The following is a 22,303-nucleotide window of genomic DNA, read 5'->3' as shown; positions in this document are numbered from 1 at the left end:
ATTGGAAGATGCTGCTTTTTGAAGCCACAGGCGATTAAAAAGAGGTTCAACTTCAATGGTGGCTTCTCATTACACTTTTTAAATTAATCCTTGAAACTAATTTAACTGCTGCTTACTGTGGTCTGTGAGTGTGTGGAGGTCTTATTCTGCTAAAAGTGAGATACCGTTTGTCATGTATATGTATTCAGCAGCACTGTTTTTTGGCTAAAGATATTTATTCAGGTTCCAGAAATGGAATAGTACAGCCTCACATGTTCCCCTTTTCCATTATGAAAGACTAACCACATCTTAATGGACTTTTCATGTAGTAACTGTGTACAAAGGACACTTCTATTATTATTTGCTCCATTCTAATGAATCTCTAGCTAAATTTGTAGGTGTTTTTGACATGATGCTTATTCTACAACGTATGTGTAAAATGAACAGGCCTTTCTGTCCTACAGATAGGTTTTGAGATGTGTTGGATGACTCTGCCCATTAAGATAGATAACAGCCAAAACATTATTTTGTGCTGGACATCAAGAGCAACATCTGTGGCTTATTGAAATCTTTGGCTCTAACTCTTTTCCCTGCTCAAAGCTACCCATGTCCTGGGTCACTTAGGATTTAGAGACCTACTGGCAGACAGGGAACCAATCCGCTATGACACAATGTCTTAGCAGATAGAAAAGCAGTTAGTGAAGTTTCTGCTGGTAAAGAACAAACAACTTACTGCTGTTTTCTGAAAGAGTTGAAGAGTGTCTTGTCTGTTGATCTGTAGCTGCCTCCCTTTTCCTGACTCTTAAATATGGCACATGCTTGACAGCCTTATTGCTTTAACTGCTTTCATTTTAAGATCTCTTCCTTTCATGTTGCCCTCTGGAGTGTACTCTGCACAGGGTTGTTGCTGCATGGCAGTCAATCTTGGTAATGGAAAATCCATCAAATGTTTCTTATCTTCTTCTTCTCGGCCCTCTTTAATCTGCTACATTGCTCTCCTCAGCTATGGTCAGCAGTCGCATTCCCTGTCTTACTGCAAATCCAGATATACTGAAACCTGAGACCATTCTTCCTATGTTCAGTTCCATCCCAGTGACAAATCTAATTGCATTATCTCCACAGCTGCTTTGATGTGCCCAGCTTTTCTTTGCTTTTCAGTAACTTTGTTCTACGTTATTAACCACAAACTGAGGCTTCTTTTGTTCTTTTTTTCTTCCTTTTTTTTTTCTTTACTTGAGCTATTCTCCTTGCCACATAGTGAAATATCCTCCTAATATTTATTAGTAGAAAGGAAAGGCTTTCTTCAGGAGTTGTCTTTCCTTATCATACAATTATATGATAGGACGAGGACGTCCCCTTGAAGGACGAGGGGAAATGGCCTCAAGTTGTGCCAGGGTAAGTTTAGGTTGAATATCAGGAAAAACTTCTTCACAGTAAGGGTTGTTAAGCACTGGAATAGGCTTCCCAGGGAGATGGTTGAGTCACCATTCCTGAATGTGTTGTAAAACTGTTTGGATGTGGTGCTCAGGGACATGATTTAGCAGAGTATTGCTAGAGTTTGGGTAGTTTGGTTAGGTTGCGGTTGGACTCGATGATCTTTAAGGTCTTTTCCAACCTGAGCGGTTCTATGATTCTATGAGCATGTAAAATCAAAGATACTTTCACAGACAACTGGCCAACTCTCAGTAAGCAGGTGAAGGAAGTTCCAATAAAACTGATTGAGTTGCATTAAGTGCCTCAGTCTGTGTGTGCAGTGTATGTGACAAAAGAGTTTCTTCCTTGTATTTGAGCCTGTGCAACATCTTTCCTTAGGATGAGGGCAGACAGTCAGCTGCTACCTGGGCCTGTGTTTAGAGCAACAGCCTCTTACAAAGTTTGGAAAACATTTGGAAAGCAATACAGAGAAACACTTGCAGCCACAGAAGCTGTTAAAGTAAGCATCCTGAAATAATCCCCTGAAAGGATTAGACGCTTTTTGATAAATAACCCTTCTGGTGGCTAATTATGGGATGTTGGGGGAAGAGGGCAGGAGTATCAGCTGCTTGTTTGGGGAAGTTAATTAATATTTTTCTTCCTTGAACAGCCAGTCCTTCCCCTGATCAAATCATTTTACTGTTCCTGGTTGCCTAAGGAGCGCAGTTCTGGAATCCCATGGTGTCTGCTCTCATGAGTCTGAGAGTATATTCCCAAAATGGCTTCAGAGTCAACATATAGGAATTAGTTTATGAACAGCTTTTGCAATAATCTGATAGCAGCAAGCATGCTTCCAATGGAAAGGAAGGCCTTCCATTGGAAGCATGGAAAAAGGAAAGTGTCTGGTTTTGTGCCAATGCAAATATTCTGTGTTCACATCTTCACAAGTAGACAAAGGAGCTGAAGTTCTGTTCCATGTATGCAATCTGGAAAACAAGTGGTGTCCTCTGTGCACAGCTGCTCTCGCAATGTCATTTCCATAAATCTTTCATCTTTGTTTATATTTTAAGCATAAATTATTGTTTGAGTGTGGAACTAATTCACAGTTCTAGCTTGTTAGCTTCTTGAGCCTGCTCAAAAACAGGTTAGTTATCAAAATAAGTTTTTTTTCCTTATATTTTTAATCAGAATGTTAGAAGTCGAGGTTTGAATCATGAACGTTATGTGGCAGTACTTATGAGTCCTATGTTGCTATGTTTCTATGAGTGAAGATGTCAGTCTCCAGTTGAGTTCAGTTCCTGAGTGCTGTTAAAAGTGTGCTCACATATGAGAAGCCATATTCTTTGTTTTTTTTCTACTTGGATTTTCGTTTAACATGATAATTTGCTTAGAGAGGGTTAGAGCTCTATTGGTTTTGACTGTTGCTGGACTGAATTCTTCAAAGACCCTTCAGTCTGACTAGGAGATGCAATGGCAGTGATATTGATGTGACCTGCCACTGCAGTCACCACGGGCAAGTTGTCCTTTGTTGTGCAGCTTGCTTTTGGGTATATGTGTGTTTTTTTCGTATTTTTCTTAAAGCCAATAGCAACAGTAGCAATTTTTGACAGTTCTAGGTGATTTACATTTCTCAGGCTCAAGAGTCTAACTTGTTTCACTACATTATATCAACTAAACTGAAGTTTCTGCCTCCCACCTAACCTGTTCCTTTAACAAGACTGGTGCTTGTAAATGCCATGTTTTGTTTTTATTTCTCACCCTCCCACCATTTGTTTTTTCCTTTTATGTTTCCATCCATGTTCCAAACTAGTTTCTAAGCGACGCAAGGCTCACCTGAGGCGCCTGGACCGGCGATGGACGCTGGGCGGGATAGTCAACAGGCAGCAGAGTCGAGGTGAATGAATAGCTTCCTATGGCAGCAGCCCTAAGGGCACAACAAAAACCATGCTGCTGCCTCAGCTTTTGTGCACCTGAGTGCTCCCTGGGGTCTCTCTCCTCGGTACACTGCTAGAGAGAGGCTGAAGCTTCAGAGTTCTGATGTGTATGCCATATATGACCGATTGAGGGTGTCTTGGAGCCAGGGTTAGGCACCCCAAAAACTGGACGCAAATAATTATGTGTAATTCTGTAGCATGACTGCTTAGCAAAGTTCACATCTGTTGTGTTTTAACTTTGGGCACATCTATACTCAGTCTTTCCTACCTCCGCAAGTACAAGGGATAACTTCAGGGCTATTAAGAGAAGAATTCCAGAGAGATCAGAGATGACCAAAGAGATCAGAGATGCGTGCTGGAAAAGTGCTTGGTGTAGTAAGATGAGAATCATTCCAGTTTGTATCCTCTCTCCTTTGTAAGCAGAGCTTAGTACTGAAGGAAGACTTCTAGGGAAGTTCTGGGAGCTTCTGGATGTCAGTCCCAGTTCTTTGAAATGCCACCGCTAGCAGCATCTTTTTAGCTTTGGTCTGCTGGGAGCACGGGGGGCAAAAAGTCAACCTCACTTCATGTTTTGAAGTTGCATTTGGAATCTGCTGAGGAATCTTCCAAACCAAGTACTTCCCTAGAGCATGCAACTCATCTTTCTTGGAGTAAAAGTACCACTTCCTGTTCTGTTCCCCACTTCCTTGTGGGATCATCCAGGTATTCACCACACTTTATAAGGGAAGGGGGGGGGGGGGGGAACCCACCACTTGTACCACTGTGTGAGTTTTACATAACCTTACTGAGAGAATGGAACCAGACATAAGCAAAAGAGAAGCTTACCAGCTCCCAGTAAAGAGAGAATGTACTTCTAACATTTCAGACTTACCTTCTCCTGGTTTTGGTGGTAGTGCTGTATGCAAACCCATAAAGATTCCAAGCAACAAGTAACTTCAGTGACCTGTTACTTGTACTTCGAAGCATCTTTGAGGGAACCACAATAACAAGAGGAGTTGTCTGTCCCTAGGGTAGCTTCCCCCTGCATTAACCAATATTATCTTCCTAAGGCAAGATTCTGCTTCTTAGCCACCAGATAACACACCAAAGGTGTCAAAAACCAAAAACAACAGTAAGCACACATGCTGGCATGGAGGGGGAGGAAACAGCTTATGTTGCCAAAGAATTTGGGAGATACTTATTTTTTTCATATCAAACTCTGCCAGATGCTTCCTGACAATTTAACTAGGAAAACTTCGGGGAATCTGTTTTCTAAGCACTCTGTTTACCAGTTTATATATATGTATTTTCTTCCCTATTTGTACCATATCAGAAACAAAACTGTAAAAATGTTAAGGCCGCAGGGCCAGTCCTGTAGCGTAGTGTGCTGGTAATACTCAAGGATCTAAGTTGCATTCTCTTCTTTTCCCTCTTCTACTCATCGTCTGTGCGTACATCTTTTCCAGCCCTGCCTTCTGGCTGGTGTCACGCTGTCTTCCCTGGCAGTCTTCCTCACCACACAGTCTCTTCTATCCCAGCCTTTGTCTCGCTCTGTAAAAATGTCTTCCCTTTTAGGCCCAAACAGTGCTGGGTTTCAAACTGTCTTGGACAATGTGCTTTATCTCAAACTAGATCATGGCAGCATCTCAAGGACTGAGCATCTTCCAAGGAGGATCTGCTTCTATGAGTTTCCTCCAATGCATTTCAGCTATAACTGGCCACATTAGCTAAAACTAAGGTGTACAGTGTCATTTGAGATGGGAGATTAGGGAGTTCTTACAGGAGCAGGTTGATGGGAAGTAAAGAAAGTGATCTGAGCACTTGGGGACACATTGGAGGTAGTATGCATCTGGTATAGCTGCAGCCTGTACAGGCATCCATCCCTTCCAAACTGCAGTTGTAGAAGTATGAGTCTTTTTGGGTGTCCAGCCCACTGCTCTCTAACAGATCACGGTTTATGTGAGGTCAGGAGAGACTCGTTTTTCGCTTCTTTCCCTCCCGTTCCAGCCCAAAAGCCTTCTAACAAGGCCAAATTTGGGTGGGTTTGCACAGAAATGACAGAATACTTGAACTGTGCATGTGCTGCTGCTAGCCTTCAAGCCCGTGCTCCAAAGCACAGAAGAACACGAGGCTGCTCAAACGTGAGGCTGCCAAAACTGCTTAATGCAGGGAAAACAGCTTCCCCTCCTCCACTTGGCCTCTTTCTTGGAAATAAATTTAATTAAACATTTTGGCTGAAATTCTTCCCACCCAGCGATATTCTGCTTGAGATGGTCCCAGCTTTTTGAGTGGTTAGCTCTGAGAGTTCACTGGAGTTCAAGGCAAGCTGAAAAGGATGCTGCCCTTCATTAGTGGTACTCAAGCATAAATAGAAACTTTTTAACCGACTTGTTTTGAGATCAAACCGCTTAAGCCCTTACTAACGGAATTAAGATGGGTCTGAAGACCAGGACTTTGGAGGTAACTTGAGGCTTACTTTGTCTCCTTCCAAAGACCTTTAAAGAGGCTAAGCAACCCCAAATCTCAGATATCTGGGAGTAATGTTGCTGGGTCTGCAAAGAAGAAAGATGAAAGACAAATTATTGAATATCGTAGTAGTGCTCCTTTTATAAAGCTGGAAAAAAATCTGCAAAGAGAACAGCTGTAGTCTGTTTTTACAAAGAGAAACAGATGACATTTGTTGCTGAAGTTTTCTCTTTAAAACCGTCTGTGGTGTGCCCAGATCTAAGAGATTATGTTGGTTTATGTTTCTTGTGTAGTTGCAGAGCTTTTTTTTTTTTTTTAAAGTTGAATATTTCTAAATATGGTATATTTTCTAAATTTTGGCCTGTAGTTTTGAGACCCAGCCTAATACAAATGCTGATTGTGAGGAGAAGCTTGAATACTTGTAGTTTTCCTCAGACTGACCCTTGCTGGACCTACAAGCTTCAGAGTTCACATTCTCTTGCACCAGGTGAAATGCTGTTTCTACAAATGCATTTACTTGGAACTTCCCCTAGAAGAGAGAGGGCTTGGGATTGTTTATGAGCTTATTTCACAAGAAGTCATTTGTGCTATTAGAGTATGATTGGGAAAAATGGGGGTTTTCATGCTGTTTTATATGCCAGATATTTGCTGTAAGTTACTGCTTCTCTGGGTTTGTGCCCAGCACTCTCACTGGGGCTGGTATAATGCAGGGGAGTACTTTACCTTTATTTGTGCCAACACTGTAGCAACACACAGACTGTATTTCTGCCAAATGAACCTATTACGTAAGAGTAGCTGCTAGCACAAGAAATAAGCTATTGAATGAAAGAGTTAAAGTTCTAGCTTGAAAACTGTAGGTTTTCCTAGTGCTTGCTTAACTTCTTGGGAGAATGATGGAGCAGAGGGGAGACAGCTCGGAAGCCACCAAATTGCTCTTGAGTCTTGAAGCCATCTCCTTGCCCAAGTGCATCCTTCTGCAGCCTTTTTGCCAGCTGTGGTAGCCTGACTGCCACTTTCAAGTGCTAAATCAAACTGGCTCAGAGCACTAGATGTAGTTCAGTTTCTTCCTTTTCTCCCACCTCCCCCCGCCCCCCACCCTTGTACTCCAATGAAAGTAGTAAATGTTTATTACCTCTTGCTGGTTGAAGATCAAGCATGTGTAATACAGAACTGTTTAGAAGAAATGTCGTGATGTTTCTGCTATTTAAAGAAAAGAAAAAAAGAAGAGGGGACAGGAAGGAATGGGAGAGAGACAAAAGCCGAAGAGCTCCTGTCTGCAGATGGTCACATTTGATAGCTGTGGCTAGTTCTTTTCTCTGCAGAATATTTAGACAAGGAAAGCACAGCCGGTGTTGAGTCGCCGCGTCTCTCTCTGGAGCAGGGAGACTTTTTCCAGAAGCAGGTCTGACAAAGGGGGAAGGGCGAGCAGACTGCTGACTGAGGGGAAAGTATTTTGAAAGAAAATTCTGTGGTTTGGAAGATGTAGGGTTGGGGCTGTTGCATTTTGCTGAGAAATCGTTAATTGGCTAATTTCTAACCCAACTCCCCTCTACCCTCCCCCTAACATTTCCAACCAGGCTGGGGTCACAGAAAGGTGGGGGCACATCCAGGCACCAGCTGAGCAAAGGAAATTGCTCCCTTACTTGGCTCCTGAAGCCCTGTGGATAGCTTGCACGCTTGTTTATGGAGAGAGGAGAGAGCAAACTTCTAAAATCTAGGTGAAGGAGGGGTGTGCAGCGCAGGGCGTTCAGAACTTGGAACAGAAATGTCTGAGCGCTGGCCATTTGCCTGGGAGAGTTGAGACTGATTATGCAGGGCTGGAAATGTGCATGGTATTTTCACTGCCATAAATGCAAGGTTCCAGTCCCAAATACTTTACAGCCTAAACAAAGAAAAGGAGAGCTCATGCATCAAAGGAGCCTGGGCAAGTGGCAATTTGGCATGCATCTTATTACGACCAAAAGGTTTTTCACAGTGGAAAGTGATACTTATTTGGTATTTTTAAAAGCTTTTAGAGAAGGTCTAAAACTAAGCTTGTTTGGCAAGGCAGGAAGCTGGGGTAGGTGAAGCTTATTTTAGTAAGGATTTGAGAGTTTTCGGGTTATTTGATACCACGGAGGAGGGAGCCTACTCAGGTTGATGAGGCATCATGGAAAAGGCATGGAGCTGAGCAAGGAAAGATGAAAGGATTTGGAGGAGTGGGAAACGCAAAGGGAACAGAACAGTTGTGTGTAGTAGGATATTAAAGCAAGATGGTAGCCCTAAGGCATAAAAACTCAAGGTGGGTCAATTCAGTTGGGTGCCACACCTGATAGAAAAGTGGTTGAGGAACCGGAGCAATCCTGGGGAAGAGCAGTGTGCTGGAAAGGGAGCAAAAGAGAGGAGGTGGCTGTGCAAAAGAATTGGAAGGGCCCGAGGTCTAGCTGAGGGGAGCAACAGTGATAGAAGATTTTGAAGATGTTGGGAACAGGAGCTGTTACCTTGGTGATAGACTAGAAGGAATCTGAAATAACCAGTGCCAGGGGAATTGGGAAGATTGAATAAGGAAGATTTGGAAACTGCTACCGAAGTTCTATGTTACAGCTCTAGCAGTAAAACCATAGGTCTGCTTTCCTTGACCTGAGTAAGTATAAATCCAGACAGCCAGAGGACGGACCAAGTTCCTTTCTTAAGACACCTCATAACTCGTGTGTGTGTGTGTGTGAGCACACGTGTAAAATCTGAAGTCTTGGTTTGACAGATGGGATTGGAAGGAACCTGTTAGGCTGTCAAGTTTAGTGCCTTGCTCTTTCTGACAATTAAATAGTTTCTTCAGGAACTGATGTAGCTTCATCTTAGCTATTCTGAGGTTTTTCCTCTGTCTTAATGGGGCACCTGGTATGGAAAATGCCATATCCAGTGTCTAAAATTTCTTTCAGATTCCATTTTCTCCTATAGACAAAAATACAGCAGATGAAACAAAAGGGAACCTGTTTGAGTGTTTGCTGATTAAAGGGAGGGTGATGGAATGAACGTGTCTGCTGGATCTTTAGTGACAGTCTAGTTCTAGACCAAAAAATACTGTGAAGCATTATTGTCTTGGTCTGCCATTATACAAGAATAAGTGTCATTGGCATGAAGTTCTCCCAAATCGTAATGTGATTTAAGAACAATATTATAAGTACTCTTAATGCAAAGTAGGAAAAGATGCATGGGCACTCTTAAATTGTCCTGGCCTGGATTTGGATTGCTTGATGTGAGTTACTTTCATGTTGCTTCCAGCAGTCTGAAACAGGACTCTGATCTCAAAACTCGGGTAAGCTGCACTATCACCAGAGTGTCATTTGTGTATAGGAAAGGCCTCAGCTCTCAGCTTATATAAATGTTGCTTCCAAGCCTCTGCTGCCTTTCCTGAGGAGACTTAAGGAAAAACCAGAGTAAAATAGAAGCCTACCTTTGGGGAGAAGAGGAGGAAGGAGGAAAAAGGTCATTGGGGAAGTCAGGTTTTGCAGTAACAAGTGGACTCAGCACTGGGCTGCCAGAGGCTCTGGGAATGCTGCAGGTGGGTGGTGTGGGTCTGGTAGTCCAAACAGGGCAGAAATTCTTGTTGTGCATGTTTTAAATGTGTCAGTGTCGAGGAGGAAAGAATGGCACAAACTAATCCTTGCCTTCCAAGCTAAGTGGGTTACAGTTGTATAATGCATGATGTGACAGGCTTGTATTGTATCTCTGTCAAACAGGCATGCTTCTTCATGCGTGCCATGCTCAGATCTACAATGGTAGCAGATTTTCCAGTATAGGTATCTCCTTCAGTTCAGCTGGGAAAGATATCTTTATATATATATGTATCTTTTTATGTTTATTTATTTATTTATTTGGAGAGAGAGAGAGATAAGGAAAGTTGTCTGATTGAACTATTAACAGATCTCTGAACGTCACGTGCTAAGAACGGAAATGTCTGTGTGCCATTTTCAGCTGATCCTGAAAGGGAGTCGGACTCTCATCTCTTTATTTCCAGAACGGAGCCCTGTAGCTGGTGTATGTGTTTTGTATCACGTGATAAAGCTTATTCTGTCCACTTGACCTCAACGGTGAAGTTGATGTAATGGAAGCTGCAACTGGGGAATACAAATTATATTCTTGCTTGCTTTTTTTTTTTTTTTTCTGGTAATTGTTAAGTCAAAACTTGATGAATCAGGATTAAACACTTGTGAATTCTTTGCAGATCTGGGCATGTAACTTTGTTAGTGGGTCTGGGATGGTTCAGTGACGTGTGTTCCATACTGTTGCCTGTCACAGTATCTGAACAAAAGCAGCATATTTCAGAATTGCCCGTGTAATTCAATGCAGTGTCTTGCCACTGGCTGCTGCTCCGCTGATTCTCTCATGAAGCCATTCGTCTGTGTTAAGTCCTCCCAGTAACTCTACATATCAATCATAAAGTGTCGAATATCTTCTCTTAAAGACTTGTGAATAGTAATCTGATATGTTGAATGCTACATCAATCCTCTTAAGTGACACATCTATTGAAAGCTCCACTGCTCCTTCCAGCAAATGTTGGTTTATGTGTAACATCCTCTGGCTGGAAACAGTCTCCAAGAAGCAAACCAGAATTACACTTGGGTTGCAAGGAGACCCGTGTCTTCAGAGTACTGTTTAAGTTACAAACCTCATGTGTGTTTGTGGTATCCTCTGCACCACTGACAGAAACCAAATGTGTGTAATCTTGGAAACGACCATAATTTTTGCTTTGAAAGCACTTTGCAAGGGGAAATTTTAATGGTGCCTTCCTGTTTTTGATCTGTAAGCTTAAAAATAGAACAGCTAAAGACAAACGTAGGACCCTCTTTTTTTTGAGTGGATTTTTACCCAGCTATGATTGTCTTTCTTCATGAGAGAACTTCTCTCTCAGCCTTCCACTTCCATTCAGTCTCTTTTTAATTTCCCCTCCCTGCAGAGAGGAATCTCCTGAAGCCTCTCCTCTTAAAGAGAAGTCAACAGCTACAAGACTGAAGATCTGAGAATGAAGGTGCTCCTGGACAAAATAAGACAGACCGTGGCAGCTCAGAAAGACCCACCAGTCTCACTTGTGCATCTTAGTGTTATGACCCCCCTGGATGGGATTACACCCTCCCTAGCAATTCCTTGTTTGTTTCAGGAGTTGGCCAGTGTCTCTGGTCATTTGGAGCCACTGACAGGCAGTACTGAGTGTGATGCAAGGCAGCAAGATGAGAGCAGTAGGCCACGCAGTAATGACAGTACTGGAGGCAGAGTGCTGCTTAGGAGCAGTCTCTCCCCGTTAAACTTAAGCAATAGTGGGAAGATCAGGAAAGGCTACAGCTGTGTCAACAGAGGATGTGACTTCCCTTTGGTATGGAAATAAATAGGAGGCGTTACTTTTGGAGCGACCTCCATAGATTTGAAATAGTGTCCTCAATAGGGTAGGAAGAGATCTGATGTGCAGAGGGTGATTTCATCCTGGTTTGCAAAGGACCCTGTCCCCAAACTTTGATTTCACTTGCATTTGCAGACTCAGATATGCTGCTGCTGGAGCTGATGGGTGACCATTGTGGCCTATCCTCAGCCACAAGAGACTGTGCTGGAGCAGGAATTTGGAAGGCTGTGTTGCAGGTGTGAATGCCTGAGTCATGACTTCCCCTGTCCTCTGCAGAAGGAGAGAAGTTGCATCTCTGGAGACAGAGGGACTGCTCTGCCTGGCAAGAGGAGCTGGAACAGGCTGAGTAGCTGGCTTTAGCTACAACAGGCGCACGTGAGGAAGTAAGGGAAACAGAGAGACTCCTGTTGTAGCTGTAGTGGCAAGGGGGAGCTTCGACAGCCTCAGTTTCACAGCAGCTTTGGTGTGGGGGAGACCAAGCAGAGCCTTCTTCCAGTGCTAAGCAAGCACGTGACAGCTCTTTGTAGCTGTCCTAGAAATGTCCCTTGAAGCGTCTGGTGCAGTGTTTCTCTGGACTGTTGCAGCTCTGTACCTGAGTTTACTTTTAGCCCTCTCCTCTGTCCAGAGATTTTCCAGAGTTCACTTTAGCGCTCGGGGTTTTGTGGGTGATGAAACTGGATGCAAAACTCCACCAGCGGCAATCACTTTAAATAGAATAAGAACAAGTCTGCCTTTACTGTGCAGAGCAGGAACACAGCAAGGAGAACTCTTCTGAGACTTTGAAGCCAGCTTTCATTAGCTGCTTCAGTACTCATCAGTCCCCATCTTGTAGCAGAGTATGTCTGTGGGGAAGGTGCTGTTTCTTGATGTTGACCACAAACAGGAATTCCTTAGCAGTAACAAAGTAATTGCATTAACAGGGAGGAGGAGAGAATATTTTCCTTTCGGAGGGAAAGGTTTTCACAGGTTTTATTCTGTCAGGATGAGGATCCAATGCATCCCATTGAAAGGAGTTGATTTCAGATGTCATTTTACTGAATTTTCTGCCATCGGACAGCCTGCCAACTTTTTTCCCCGCTTCTCAGGTGTTTCTTACTCTTTCTCAGTAAGGCTTTTCCTTTTAATTTTCCACACCTCACCCAGCAACAAAACGCAGTTGAACCACAAAACCCAACAGATGATTGGGTCTGCTTCTCTCTCTCTCTCTAAAAGTGCTTTCCTCAACCTTCTCATAGCCCCTTTGTTCTGCAGTGATCAGGAACTCTGGATTCACTTAATTTCCTGCCTGTGCCTGTGCACAGACAACCCCTCCTGGTTTGTTCCTGGCCGTGCCTTGTTGTGATTGCCAGCAGAAAGTGCCGGGAACGCTGTTGGGGTGTACTTCAGCGATGGCCTTCCCTGCTCTGATCTAGCCACAGAAAGTCTTACTGTTAAATGCACTGTAGCTTGGGTTCAGGGTAGGAGTTTGGTAACTGTTTTCAATGCCAGCTGTACTTTTTCAAGCTAATAAAGGAGAGGATTGACCTAGAACGTGATGGAGATGCTGCAGGTGACTCCTCGTGGGTTGGTGAAGATGCTGAGATGGTGGCTGTTTGCTCTGCCCTCTGGCTTGGGCTGAGCACATCTGCTTGTCTCTGCCCAGCCTGGAAAGGTGATAGCTGTTGGTGATGAGTAGGGTGCTTGGCTCAAAGACCATGCTTGAAATCTAGGCTGTGCTTTCGAAGTACGTCTTGGCTTTCTTCTCCTTTACCACTGCCCCTTGTGTACTTCTCTGGTGTGAGGTCTAGCAAAAGTGTGTTTGCAAACGCTTCACAACCCATGACCGCAAGATGCTTTATGGTCTCCTATTAAACACAAAACCCTTCTATTCATAGGTTTCTTCTTTAAATGCTGGTTCAAGCTCATTCCTGTCACTTCATGCTGCTCTGGTGGTGCAGGGAGAGCAGCGCGATGGGCCAGCCCCTCTGTGCTGAGGAGCATCAGTCCCTCTGGAGACCTGGGGCTCAGGTTTCAGTAACACAGTGCTTCGTGCAGCCATGTACGTGTTCAAAAGAGCCAACTGGCTGGAGCTCCCGCAGTGACGCTCTGCTGATTTGGCAGCGGGGTTGATTCTGTCAAGTTACAGTATGGGAGTGAAGTCCAGCTACAAATCCTCTCTCTTACCCGCTCGAGGAACATGGGGAGGGGAGGGGGAAGCTCTCAGGGGACTCTGTGTCATTATTGGCATGGAAATGCTTTGTGATTATCAGCAGCAGGGCAGTGGCAAGGGGCTGATTATCTATCATGTCGTCAGCATAAATAATCAGTGGGCCCCTGAGCTGGGCTCCGCCTTTTGCAATGGCTCCACGTAATCACTGCATAACAGTTTAAAAGCAAGCAGAACAGAAAAACAGCTGGACTAATTCTGACCCTAACTGATGTTGCCTTTTCTCCCTTCACTAGAAGAGAAATATGTCACTATCCAGCCGTACGCCAGCCAGGGGAAGGATGAGATTGGGTTCGAAAAAGGGGTCACCGTGGAGGTCATCCAAAAGAACCTGGAAGGATGGTGGTACATAAGGTAAAGAAGCTGCACAGCCACGTTTCTGCAGGGCCCGTGGCAATGAACTTTTCCGATTGTTCACTTAATGTTAGCACTTAACTAATGCTGTAGCTGGGCAGATTATCCATGTTGCATCTTGAAGAAACATAAAGAAACGGCAAAGACAATGTGATGTTGATTAAAGTAATGCTACGGTGTATGCAAAAGCTGTAGACTATTCCAGTGGGGAAATTTCTTAACCTGTGGAAATGTTTTCCTTCCTTCAAGTTAAAAGCCCATACCTGAGTAGATACAACAGTCCTGACAAGGATTTCTGATGTGTGCAATTTTAATCTGTTTCCAGTAAGTTTTTCTGCAGAATGTTTAAATCATTTATAGCAATGCTGAAAGGCTGACTGTGGTCTGCTGAGCTGTTTGGGGCAGACAGAGCTGTTTTCAGGGACAAATGATCAATTTTCTGGCTATTGCTCTTCATAAAACTTATTGACGCTTCAGGTAATTCATCTGACTTCTGCTTATCCAGACTGGGCCTTCAGGAATGTGTTCCAAGGGCAGGTGAAGTTATCATCACGTGTTTAACTATGTATTTGAAATAACAGTCATAGAGGCTTAAGCACCTTAAAAGGAGATTTTTCTGGAAAAATGTATGTTTAGTGTGTCTAAGATAGGGATATAAGGTGCCAGTACTTTGAAAGCTTTCTCTATCTAGGCTTACACAGCACATAGGATTCTGCCTCTTCGTAACAAATGCATTGCTCAGGTGTATGGATCTGGTGGTGTTGTGACATCTCAGGTCCTTTTAAACAAGGACTGATACAACAGATAGCTTAAAAATGCCAGTTTGTCTCTCAGGCAGTGCAACACACGTTGTGAGGTCATCTTTCCGTTCAGCGTGGAACTGTAATGATTTTTCCCCTCTCCCTCCTCAAGCCATAACTTGCTTTTGTTTGAGTTCTGTTTGATTCATTAGCGATGAATGAGGGCTATGAAATTGCTGACCAAAGCAGTGTTGTTGTTTTTCTTGATATCCTGTAGTTATAAAATAGATTTTTATCTTCCGTCTAATGCTCCCATAGAGGGAAGAGGCTAATAAAGATAGCAGTGGAGTCAGGGAGGTACTCTAGATAGGAGGCACTCAGAATGCATGGGTTTGGTCAGGTCACATTTTTTTCTCCTTTAATCATTCACGGGAGTGGAATCCAAAGCTGCAGATAGAGGAGCCAGCAGCATGTAGCTTTCGTGAGGGAAGAAGCAATGCAAGACATCTCCAGTTTATTTCAGTGTTCTTTGAAATGCAGCTGCATTACTATAGATTCCCCCTTGCTATGCCAACAGCTCTACAATAACTGCAAGTCCCTTTTTTTCTTTTCCCTTGCACTCTCCTTTCAAGTAGGCACACGGTTTTCTAGGAACTAAAGCACAAGTGTGTGCTTGTCAGGCTCTGCAGCAGAAGTACGATCTGGCATACAGTGACACTTGCTGAAGTGGCTCCTTCACATTCATCCACTTGAAGGCCAGCGGGTTCCCCACCCTCTCCAGGATAGGCTGGGAATGCAGCATGCCCTTGGCTTTTCTTCTTAAAGAGACATTTTGGGTTGAGCAGTCTCTGTTTTGTTGAAAGGTGGGTTAGCTCTTCCCTGTAGGAGCGCGTTGGATGCTTTGGTGCCAGTTGTCCTCTGCTGCTTTAGGGCACTACTCTGTCCTCTGGCTGGAGGTTTAGTCAGCTCTTAGAAACTTATTTTTCCACCAGCAACACTTTGAGAAATGTTGGTGCAGTGATTCGTCACCGGCAAGCTGCTCCTTTGCAGCCCAAACTGTCTTGAACTTCTTGTGCTATTTCTTAGGCTTAAGCCCCCATGATACCACTTGGGACCACTAAGTAAAAAGGTTCCTCGTCCTCAACGATTCTGCATTCTGAGCACTGAGTGCCTTATAGGCAGCAACTCCCTCTCCTGCAGTGAGCATGCAGGGAAGCAGGAAGAGGCTGCAGCTGAATCCTGCTGCCTTGTTGTCTGCTGAGCTGGACAGCAGAGCCCGAACACGCATAAGCGTCCAGAAACACAAACAAACCCAGCAGCTTGCAAACGGAATCCACCTTAAAGACATTAGCGTTCCACCTTAAAGATGTAATTTCCCCAAATTCCTTGCCATGTGCTGATCCTCATTTCCTGTCCTTCTTTTTTTCTTTTTTTTTTCTTTTTTCTTCTTCTTTTTTTTTTTTTTTCCTCCCCCAGTTTGCTTCCCTCTGGAGTAATTCCAGTGCTCTGGAGCTGGAAAGCAGATGTGATTCTCAGACTCACACAGGCATTTCTGCCTTTTTTTTTTTTTTAACATTCCTATGGTTTGAATCCATTTTTTCCTTCATGTAATATAAACAGAGAGAGTTTTGGAATCACGGGGAACCAAATCACTGCACCTCATTCTATAACCCTCCCCTTTCTTTGCTGTAGAAGCTAGAGACAGTATTGGTGCTTGCCTTTATTTTGTACGTTATGACTTTAAAAAGATTGTTTCAAATGTGGAGAAGTAAAATAAGTGCTCTGACATGGATCCTTCGTACTGCTCCACTGAGTTCAGTGGATCTGTGCACTTCCCGATGACTCTAGCACCTGCTATTTAAGTCTTACTTTCCATCATTAGCCTCACCTGGAGGTAATCTCATGGTGCCCACTATCATTGAAATGACAACACACAAAGCAAAGGATTTGCTATCAGCCTGCTGCTTCAGTTTTGTTGTTTGTTCTGAGCCTGAGCCCAAGTGAATGAGTGCACTTGGGGTGGTAAGTAGCTGCCCCGGAGGGGAGGGACCTAGGCTGGGGTTTGAGGTATTTCCAGTGGGTTGTGATTATAAATGAAGGGAGGATGTTTGTGATTCAGCTCTTGGACATGAAGTAGAGGTCATTACTGGTTCAAGACTTCTCTGAAGCTGGTTGGCATTTGCCTTAGTTCTTGATCTCCCTATTTTATAGGTGAGAGTAGCCTTTGAGGTGATGTTTGCAAAAGGGGTTTGAAATTACCGTGTTCAAGGACTAAGGTATAAGCCTGTTTGACGTCTTATGTAAGCATCATTTTATTTGTGGAGATGCAGAAATAAGCTGGCAGTTGCTGGCAGCTACTCCTCAGCATTAACTTCAGATTGAATTTACTGACTCATAGGAAGGAGCAGCTAGCAACAGCCTCTGCTGTGAGGGTACGTTGCCCAGAGTTATGAACTGTCCAGCTATTGCTGCTTCTATTCATTGGGAGAAGCTGTGAGATCAGAGGTCTGAAGCAGCGGGGTTATATGGGCTGATCCAAACAGCCACACACAGTTGGCAGGAGAACTAACGAGCCAGCACAGAACCTGCCTGTTGCTGCTTTTCTGATCATAAACATGTTAAGTCACCCACAAACTAAGATGGATGTAGAATGTTTTTTCTTGCTGATTTTGCACAATCAAGCTCTGTTAAAAGTAATCTTTGCAGTGTTCACTGCAGTGTTAGGTGCACTGGCCAGCGTAGCTTTCTCTCTCAAGCTAAAATCTTTACATTTCCAAATCATGTAAAGTTCTGTGTCCTTCCAAAAACAGCAACGACAAACTTACCTACTGCGGGTCTGTAGCTCTGCAGAAGGACCATCTACTGCAAAAGCAGATGGAGCAAAAAGTCTTCGAGACTTGAAAATGGTACTGAAATGCCTTCCCATAATGGGGGGTATGGAACATATGGAAGTCTTTTTTTTTTCTTTCAGCTTGGTTTGTGGTTTGTCTGAAAATCCTCAAAGAGGACAGAATTGTGTAGATCGAAGTTGCATCCTGATACAGTATCAGTAGCTTATTGTTGTGTATATGTTAGAAGCCAAATCGAGTCATTATCACTTCATTACTTTTTATTAGGCTCCTCGCTGCAAACAAAGCTCAAAGCTCTTGGGGTGTTTTTCTTTGTTACCAGAATCCTTGGAAAAACTCATAGCTGAACTCTCTGAACAGGGGAGATCCTTATCTTTGCCTTCATGCATGACAGAGAGAAGCTGCTGTAGGAACAGCAGCATATCTGTTTTGTGTCCTTGTTGATGTAGATGAGATGGGAGGAAAAAGCAAGCTTTCAAACACAGAGACCCTTGTGCTTCTTGCTGTAAGTACAGCAATTGTACTTGCTTTTGTACAGCAAGATATTAACAAAAAGTCTGAGGAAGACAACATACAGTATGTCTTCCTGTTCCATCCATAAAGTCCTCGTGCCTTTCTTGAGTGTCCAGATGTGATGGATGAGCCCAGGATACACCCTGCTGCAGCAATCTCACAGTGAATCACAGAATCCTTGCTTTGCATAACAGTTATAAATCTGATCGAAAACTATTTGCTGATGTTTCCCCACCCTCCCCCCCAGCTTCCTCCTCGGCAGTCTGAATTTCTGTTTTCATTGAAGAGTCCTACTGTTTTAACCTTTGTATTTCCTGCAGATTTCCTGAGCACCAGGAATTTAATGGGGCCTGCTTTCCCACTTACAGTTCAAGCACCTGCCTTGGGTATCGTGAGAGATTAAAGAGAGAAGGGCTTCAGTGACTCACTCTGTAGTGAGTTAAGGTTTCATTAGGGAAAGCAGAGTTCATCCACATGGTCCTCCCTGGAGCCTGATTGTAATCTGAAATCCCTGCTGAGGTGTTAGGAATGGCAGGAGTTAGAAAAACCATCTTCCCAAAAGCCCAGTTGTGGAAGAATGACTTCAGTTTGAAGTGTAGCGTGAGCAGCTCAGCCTGGTGCTGCAGGAACACATACTGGATTCAAGTGTCTTTTCAGATTTCCCAGTTTATTTCTTCAAATAGCCCCCAGCTTGTTTAGGAAAATGAGTCTCCATCAAAGCTGGCTTTTTTTTTTTTTTCTAGTCACATTTTTTCTTGACCTTGCAGTGATGGAGGAAGCTACAGTGGTTTAACAATCCCGTATTCTCCATAAAAATAAAAAAGCTGATCGGACAGGACCGGGAGTTATGAGAGGAGGGGAAGTATTCATTATTATAATTACAAGGAGATAGGATTGCACAAGGGCCTTTTATAGAGCGCGAGTAGGGGCTCTGTGTGGGGATGAATTTCATTCTTATTTTAGCCCTTTTCCATTTTGAGTTGCTGCTTGGAAGGATGAAAATCTTTTACTCACTAGCTTGCATTTTTTGCTGCATGGAAGAATGCTGATTTTTTTTTTTAATACTGTCTAGATGGGGCGTAAAGCAAAAAGTGGTCCAGCTCTTTGTCTTGTGAGCAACTGTACTCCTTACCCAGAGAGACTCTTTTTTATGATAAGTGACTTCTAACAATAGTTTGCAGTTTTGCTACTAGCTGAGCTGACTTTGAGATGTCAATAGGTAATAAATTCAGTATTCAGATCAGCTTTTCTGGTCTCCAAGTTTTGTTTTATGTCATCATCCATTAATTTTGCCTCTGTTGTTGCAGCTGAAATGCGTGAGAAAGCTGTGTTCAGTGTGTTGATATTTCCTTTTGCACCTGCAGGTATCTTGGCAAAGAGGGCTGGGCCCCAGCTTCATACCTGAAGAAGGCTAAAGATGATCTTCCATCTAGAAAAAAGAACTTAACTGGGCCAGTGGAAATCATAGGAAACATCATGGAGATCAGCAACCTGCTGAACAAGAAATCCACTGACAAGGAAACTCAAGCAGAAAATGAGGCCTCAGAAACACATATCACCAAGAAGGAAATCAGTTTGCCTATTCTTTGCAATGACTCGAATGGTAATGCCATGATGACACCGGACAAGCAGGCTTCCAAACTGGCCCAGGGATCTCCAGCCATAGCAAGGATAGCACCACAAAGAGCTCAAATAAGTAAGTCAGTAAAGTAGTGAGGATTTCCACCTGCTTGCAATAAATTGTTGTTTTCTATCTTTCAGGGTTGGTGTTACCTAAGATCAGCTTAGGTCCACTGTATGCTGCCCTTACAGCTGAGCCTGCTGTGTAGATCTTTGCACTTGTCTGTAGATCTGCAGAAACTCCAAGATACCATCAATTTTTAATAGTAATGAAAATTGACTTTATAGAAAGACTGGCTAATGCTTGTTTATCTTAGCTACTATGTGGTGACTTAACATTTTATTTCAGGAAAAGTTTTTTTTCCCTCTTCTAAACACCATAAACTGTGCGGCCCCCCAGCCCTGGTATTTCAGATGATGTGATGTTGTGTTCAAGAAGACCATGTACATCTTGCATTTATTTTGCTTTTTTCCTGGGATCAAGTTGCTATGATGTTTGTACGACTTTATCTGCAAAATGCAAATGCTAACACTCATCTGGGCAGGGAATGGTAAGATACTTTGAGAGAGGACAGTATAAATGTTACTAATATAGTGGATTATTTTTACTGCTGGGGGGAAAGCTAGATATTAGGCCAATTCTTTGCTGGCTTGTCTCCAATGGCCCGGTCAGTTCCAGCAGAACATACAATCCACTACTTTCTGGCAGTGATTTTCTCTTAAATTTGCTAGCCTAGCTGAGATGAATAGTGAAGTTACCTTAGTATTTCTAATATATCCTCATGATTTCCTGCCTTGTTTCACAGAGGTAGCTTAAATATTTCAAATATTGGTTTCTAATACTCTCACTGTAACAGAGGAGAGCCGTTGAGGAATGTGTTTAGCAGTACCTAACGAGTTAAATAAATTTTCCCCTCATCTTTCACACTTAGGTTCTCCAAATTTAAGAACAAGGCCACCTCCACGAAGAGAATCCAGTCTGGTTTGTATTGTTTTACAATATGTAGTAGCAGTGGGGGTAGGTGTGTGCGTGATTTATTAGGCTTCCTGCAATTGAACTAATTGTGGGGCAGTGGGGCATATCAGAGACATCCTTCATTTTCATGACCATTCATTTTATTGTTGAACAGATGTAGATATCCTAATGTTAACAGGGAGATTTCTGTTTTCCTTAGGGCAACATTTTGAAAATGTTGAACTGTTCTTAATTTGCAGCCCCCTCCCATATGAGAGAATATTTTGATGCTGTGTTATGTCTGAACCTAGGAAACAGTCACTTTCAGTCCTACTGAAAAGGTGTTTTGTGGAGGTAAAAGTCATGCTGGATATGAGACAGTTATTGGGAGTTGGATATCAGAAGCCTTCCCAATGGAAGATGTTGAACTCAAACTGATCTGACCCAGCAGTTTCATGCCAACCCCTCAACCATGTGAAGAGTTGGTGGTATAAGTATTTTGACAGGAAAATAAAAGTTTTAAGAAGGGAGAACATTGTAAATCCACTGTGTCCTGTGAATGTGCATTAAAGCCTGTTTGGCTGACCTAGAAGTTTTAAAGTTCTTCTGAGTATCTTTTGCAAGGACTCTGTCTTTTGACATTAAATGATAGATGACTTGTTGTAACACCTGGGAGTGTCTCCCCTCCTTCCGTTGCTCCCATCTCTGAGGTGGCTAAGCTTCACTGTCGTATATGTTTAAAGTGACTTGGGATCTTACAGAAGGGCGTGTGCTGCAGGAATAAGACCTTCTATGATCCTTTATTTTCAAAGCTGGCAGTGCAGAATTTTGGACCAATTTATGACATTTGGACCATCATCTGGATAGTTCTCATTTGAAGTAGTCTATTGCACAAAAGTCATGCTAATAACTTCTTTGTAGATAGACAATACGTAGTATTCAATCTTTGCTATAGCTTTTGTGATCAGCTTGTGTTACTTGAGATGCCTCAAGCAACTAGATAAATATACCCTCTAAAATGTGACAGCTTAATGTAAAGGCACATAGCTTTTAGAGAAGTCTGATATGCTACCATAATGGCTGTAAATATCAGTGTCTTGTTTCTCATGGACCCACTGTACAATTTAAATGTGGGTTTTGCTGACGTTTAGATGTTGGTGTTGAGTAGAAGTTCTGGGACTGTTATGGAGAGAAACTGGAATTTTTTGGTCGTATAGTGAAGTTCTTCTATCACTTCAGTTGAGCAAAGCTCTCGTTTCTTGTTGTGGCAGATGCCCATTTGGTCATATCATTGAAGGATTAAAATCTAGCAGCATATTAAGAGCAATAATCCATTAGGATTACATTTTTATAGCAGTGTATTTGGCAATAGGCAGAATCTATCATGGGCCTGTTGCAATGCAGTTTTGTTAAGTTGTGACAAGTCATCCAGAGCGGAGTGTTACTGGACAAAGTCCCAGAGTAAATGGGCTGTTGTGACTGTGACTGGTATGGCAGCTCACAGTTTATGCCCCATCAGTAAAATGTTTCACTGTTCAGACAAAGATTATCACACTTGTAATAGCTAGCAAAAGCATCATGAATAGTGCATGTTTAGAAAGTCTTCTCTCTTGTGACCCATCTCTTTAGGAAGTTGCACAGGAAGAAGGAAGAGTTCAGTGAATAGAATGTCTGAGAAGGCAAATACTTGCTCATACTGCTGTTCAGCCCACTGTTTCTATGGTTTAATTGAATAAAACTTCCTATTTGCCATAGGGTTTTCAGTTGCCCAAACCACCAGAGCCACCCTCTGTGGAAGTGGAATACTACACCATTGCAGAATTCCAGTCATGTATCTCTGATGGGATAAGCTTTCGCGGTGGACAAAAGGCAGAGGTGAGCCTTAACAGTGCAACTGGAAAAATAATGCTTGGCTGTTGTA

The 22,303-nt window shown here is 43.0% G+C and overlaps 1 protein-coding gene across 12 annotated transcripts in view; it reads left to right on the top strand.

Moving 5' to 3' along the window:
* Positions 1-22,303, top strand: part of SH3PXD2A (SH3 and PX domains 2A) — a 234,666-nt gene that overhangs the window by 200,053 nt on the left and 12,310 nt on the right. For 10 of the 12 annotated variants that reach the window (XR_001467193.4, XR_001467191.4, XR_001467192.4 and 7 more), the window contains 5 exons: positions 3,203-3,286; positions 13,588-13,705; positions 19,172-19,503; positions 20,360-20,409; positions 22,138-22,257. Coding sequence is in view for 9 of the 12 variants with exons in the window: in XM_004942262.5 (XP_004942319.1) it covers positions 3,203-3,286; positions 13,588-13,705; positions 19,172-19,503; positions 20,360-20,409; positions 22,138-22,257 (704 nt within the window). In the remaining 3 variants the exon portion in view is untranslated. The remainder of the gene's footprint in view (positions 1-3,202; positions 3,287-13,587; positions 13,706-19,171; positions 19,504-20,359; positions 20,410-22,137; positions 22,258-22,303) is intronic. The other 2 variants (XM_421741.8, XM_040702978.2) reach the window with 1 other exon arrangement.

Source organism: Gallus gallus, chromosome 6 (genome assembly GCF_016699485.2).
Source record: "Gallus gallus isolate bGalGal1 chromosome 6, bGalGal1.mat.broiler.GRCg7b, whole genome shotgun sequence".
Taxonomy (NCBI): domain Eukaryota; kingdom Metazoa; phylum Chordata; class Aves; order Galliformes; family Phasianidae; genus Gallus; species Gallus gallus.
The sequence above is the reverse complement of the archived record's forward strand: the minus strand, read 5'-3'. Positions and strand labels throughout refer to the sequence as shown.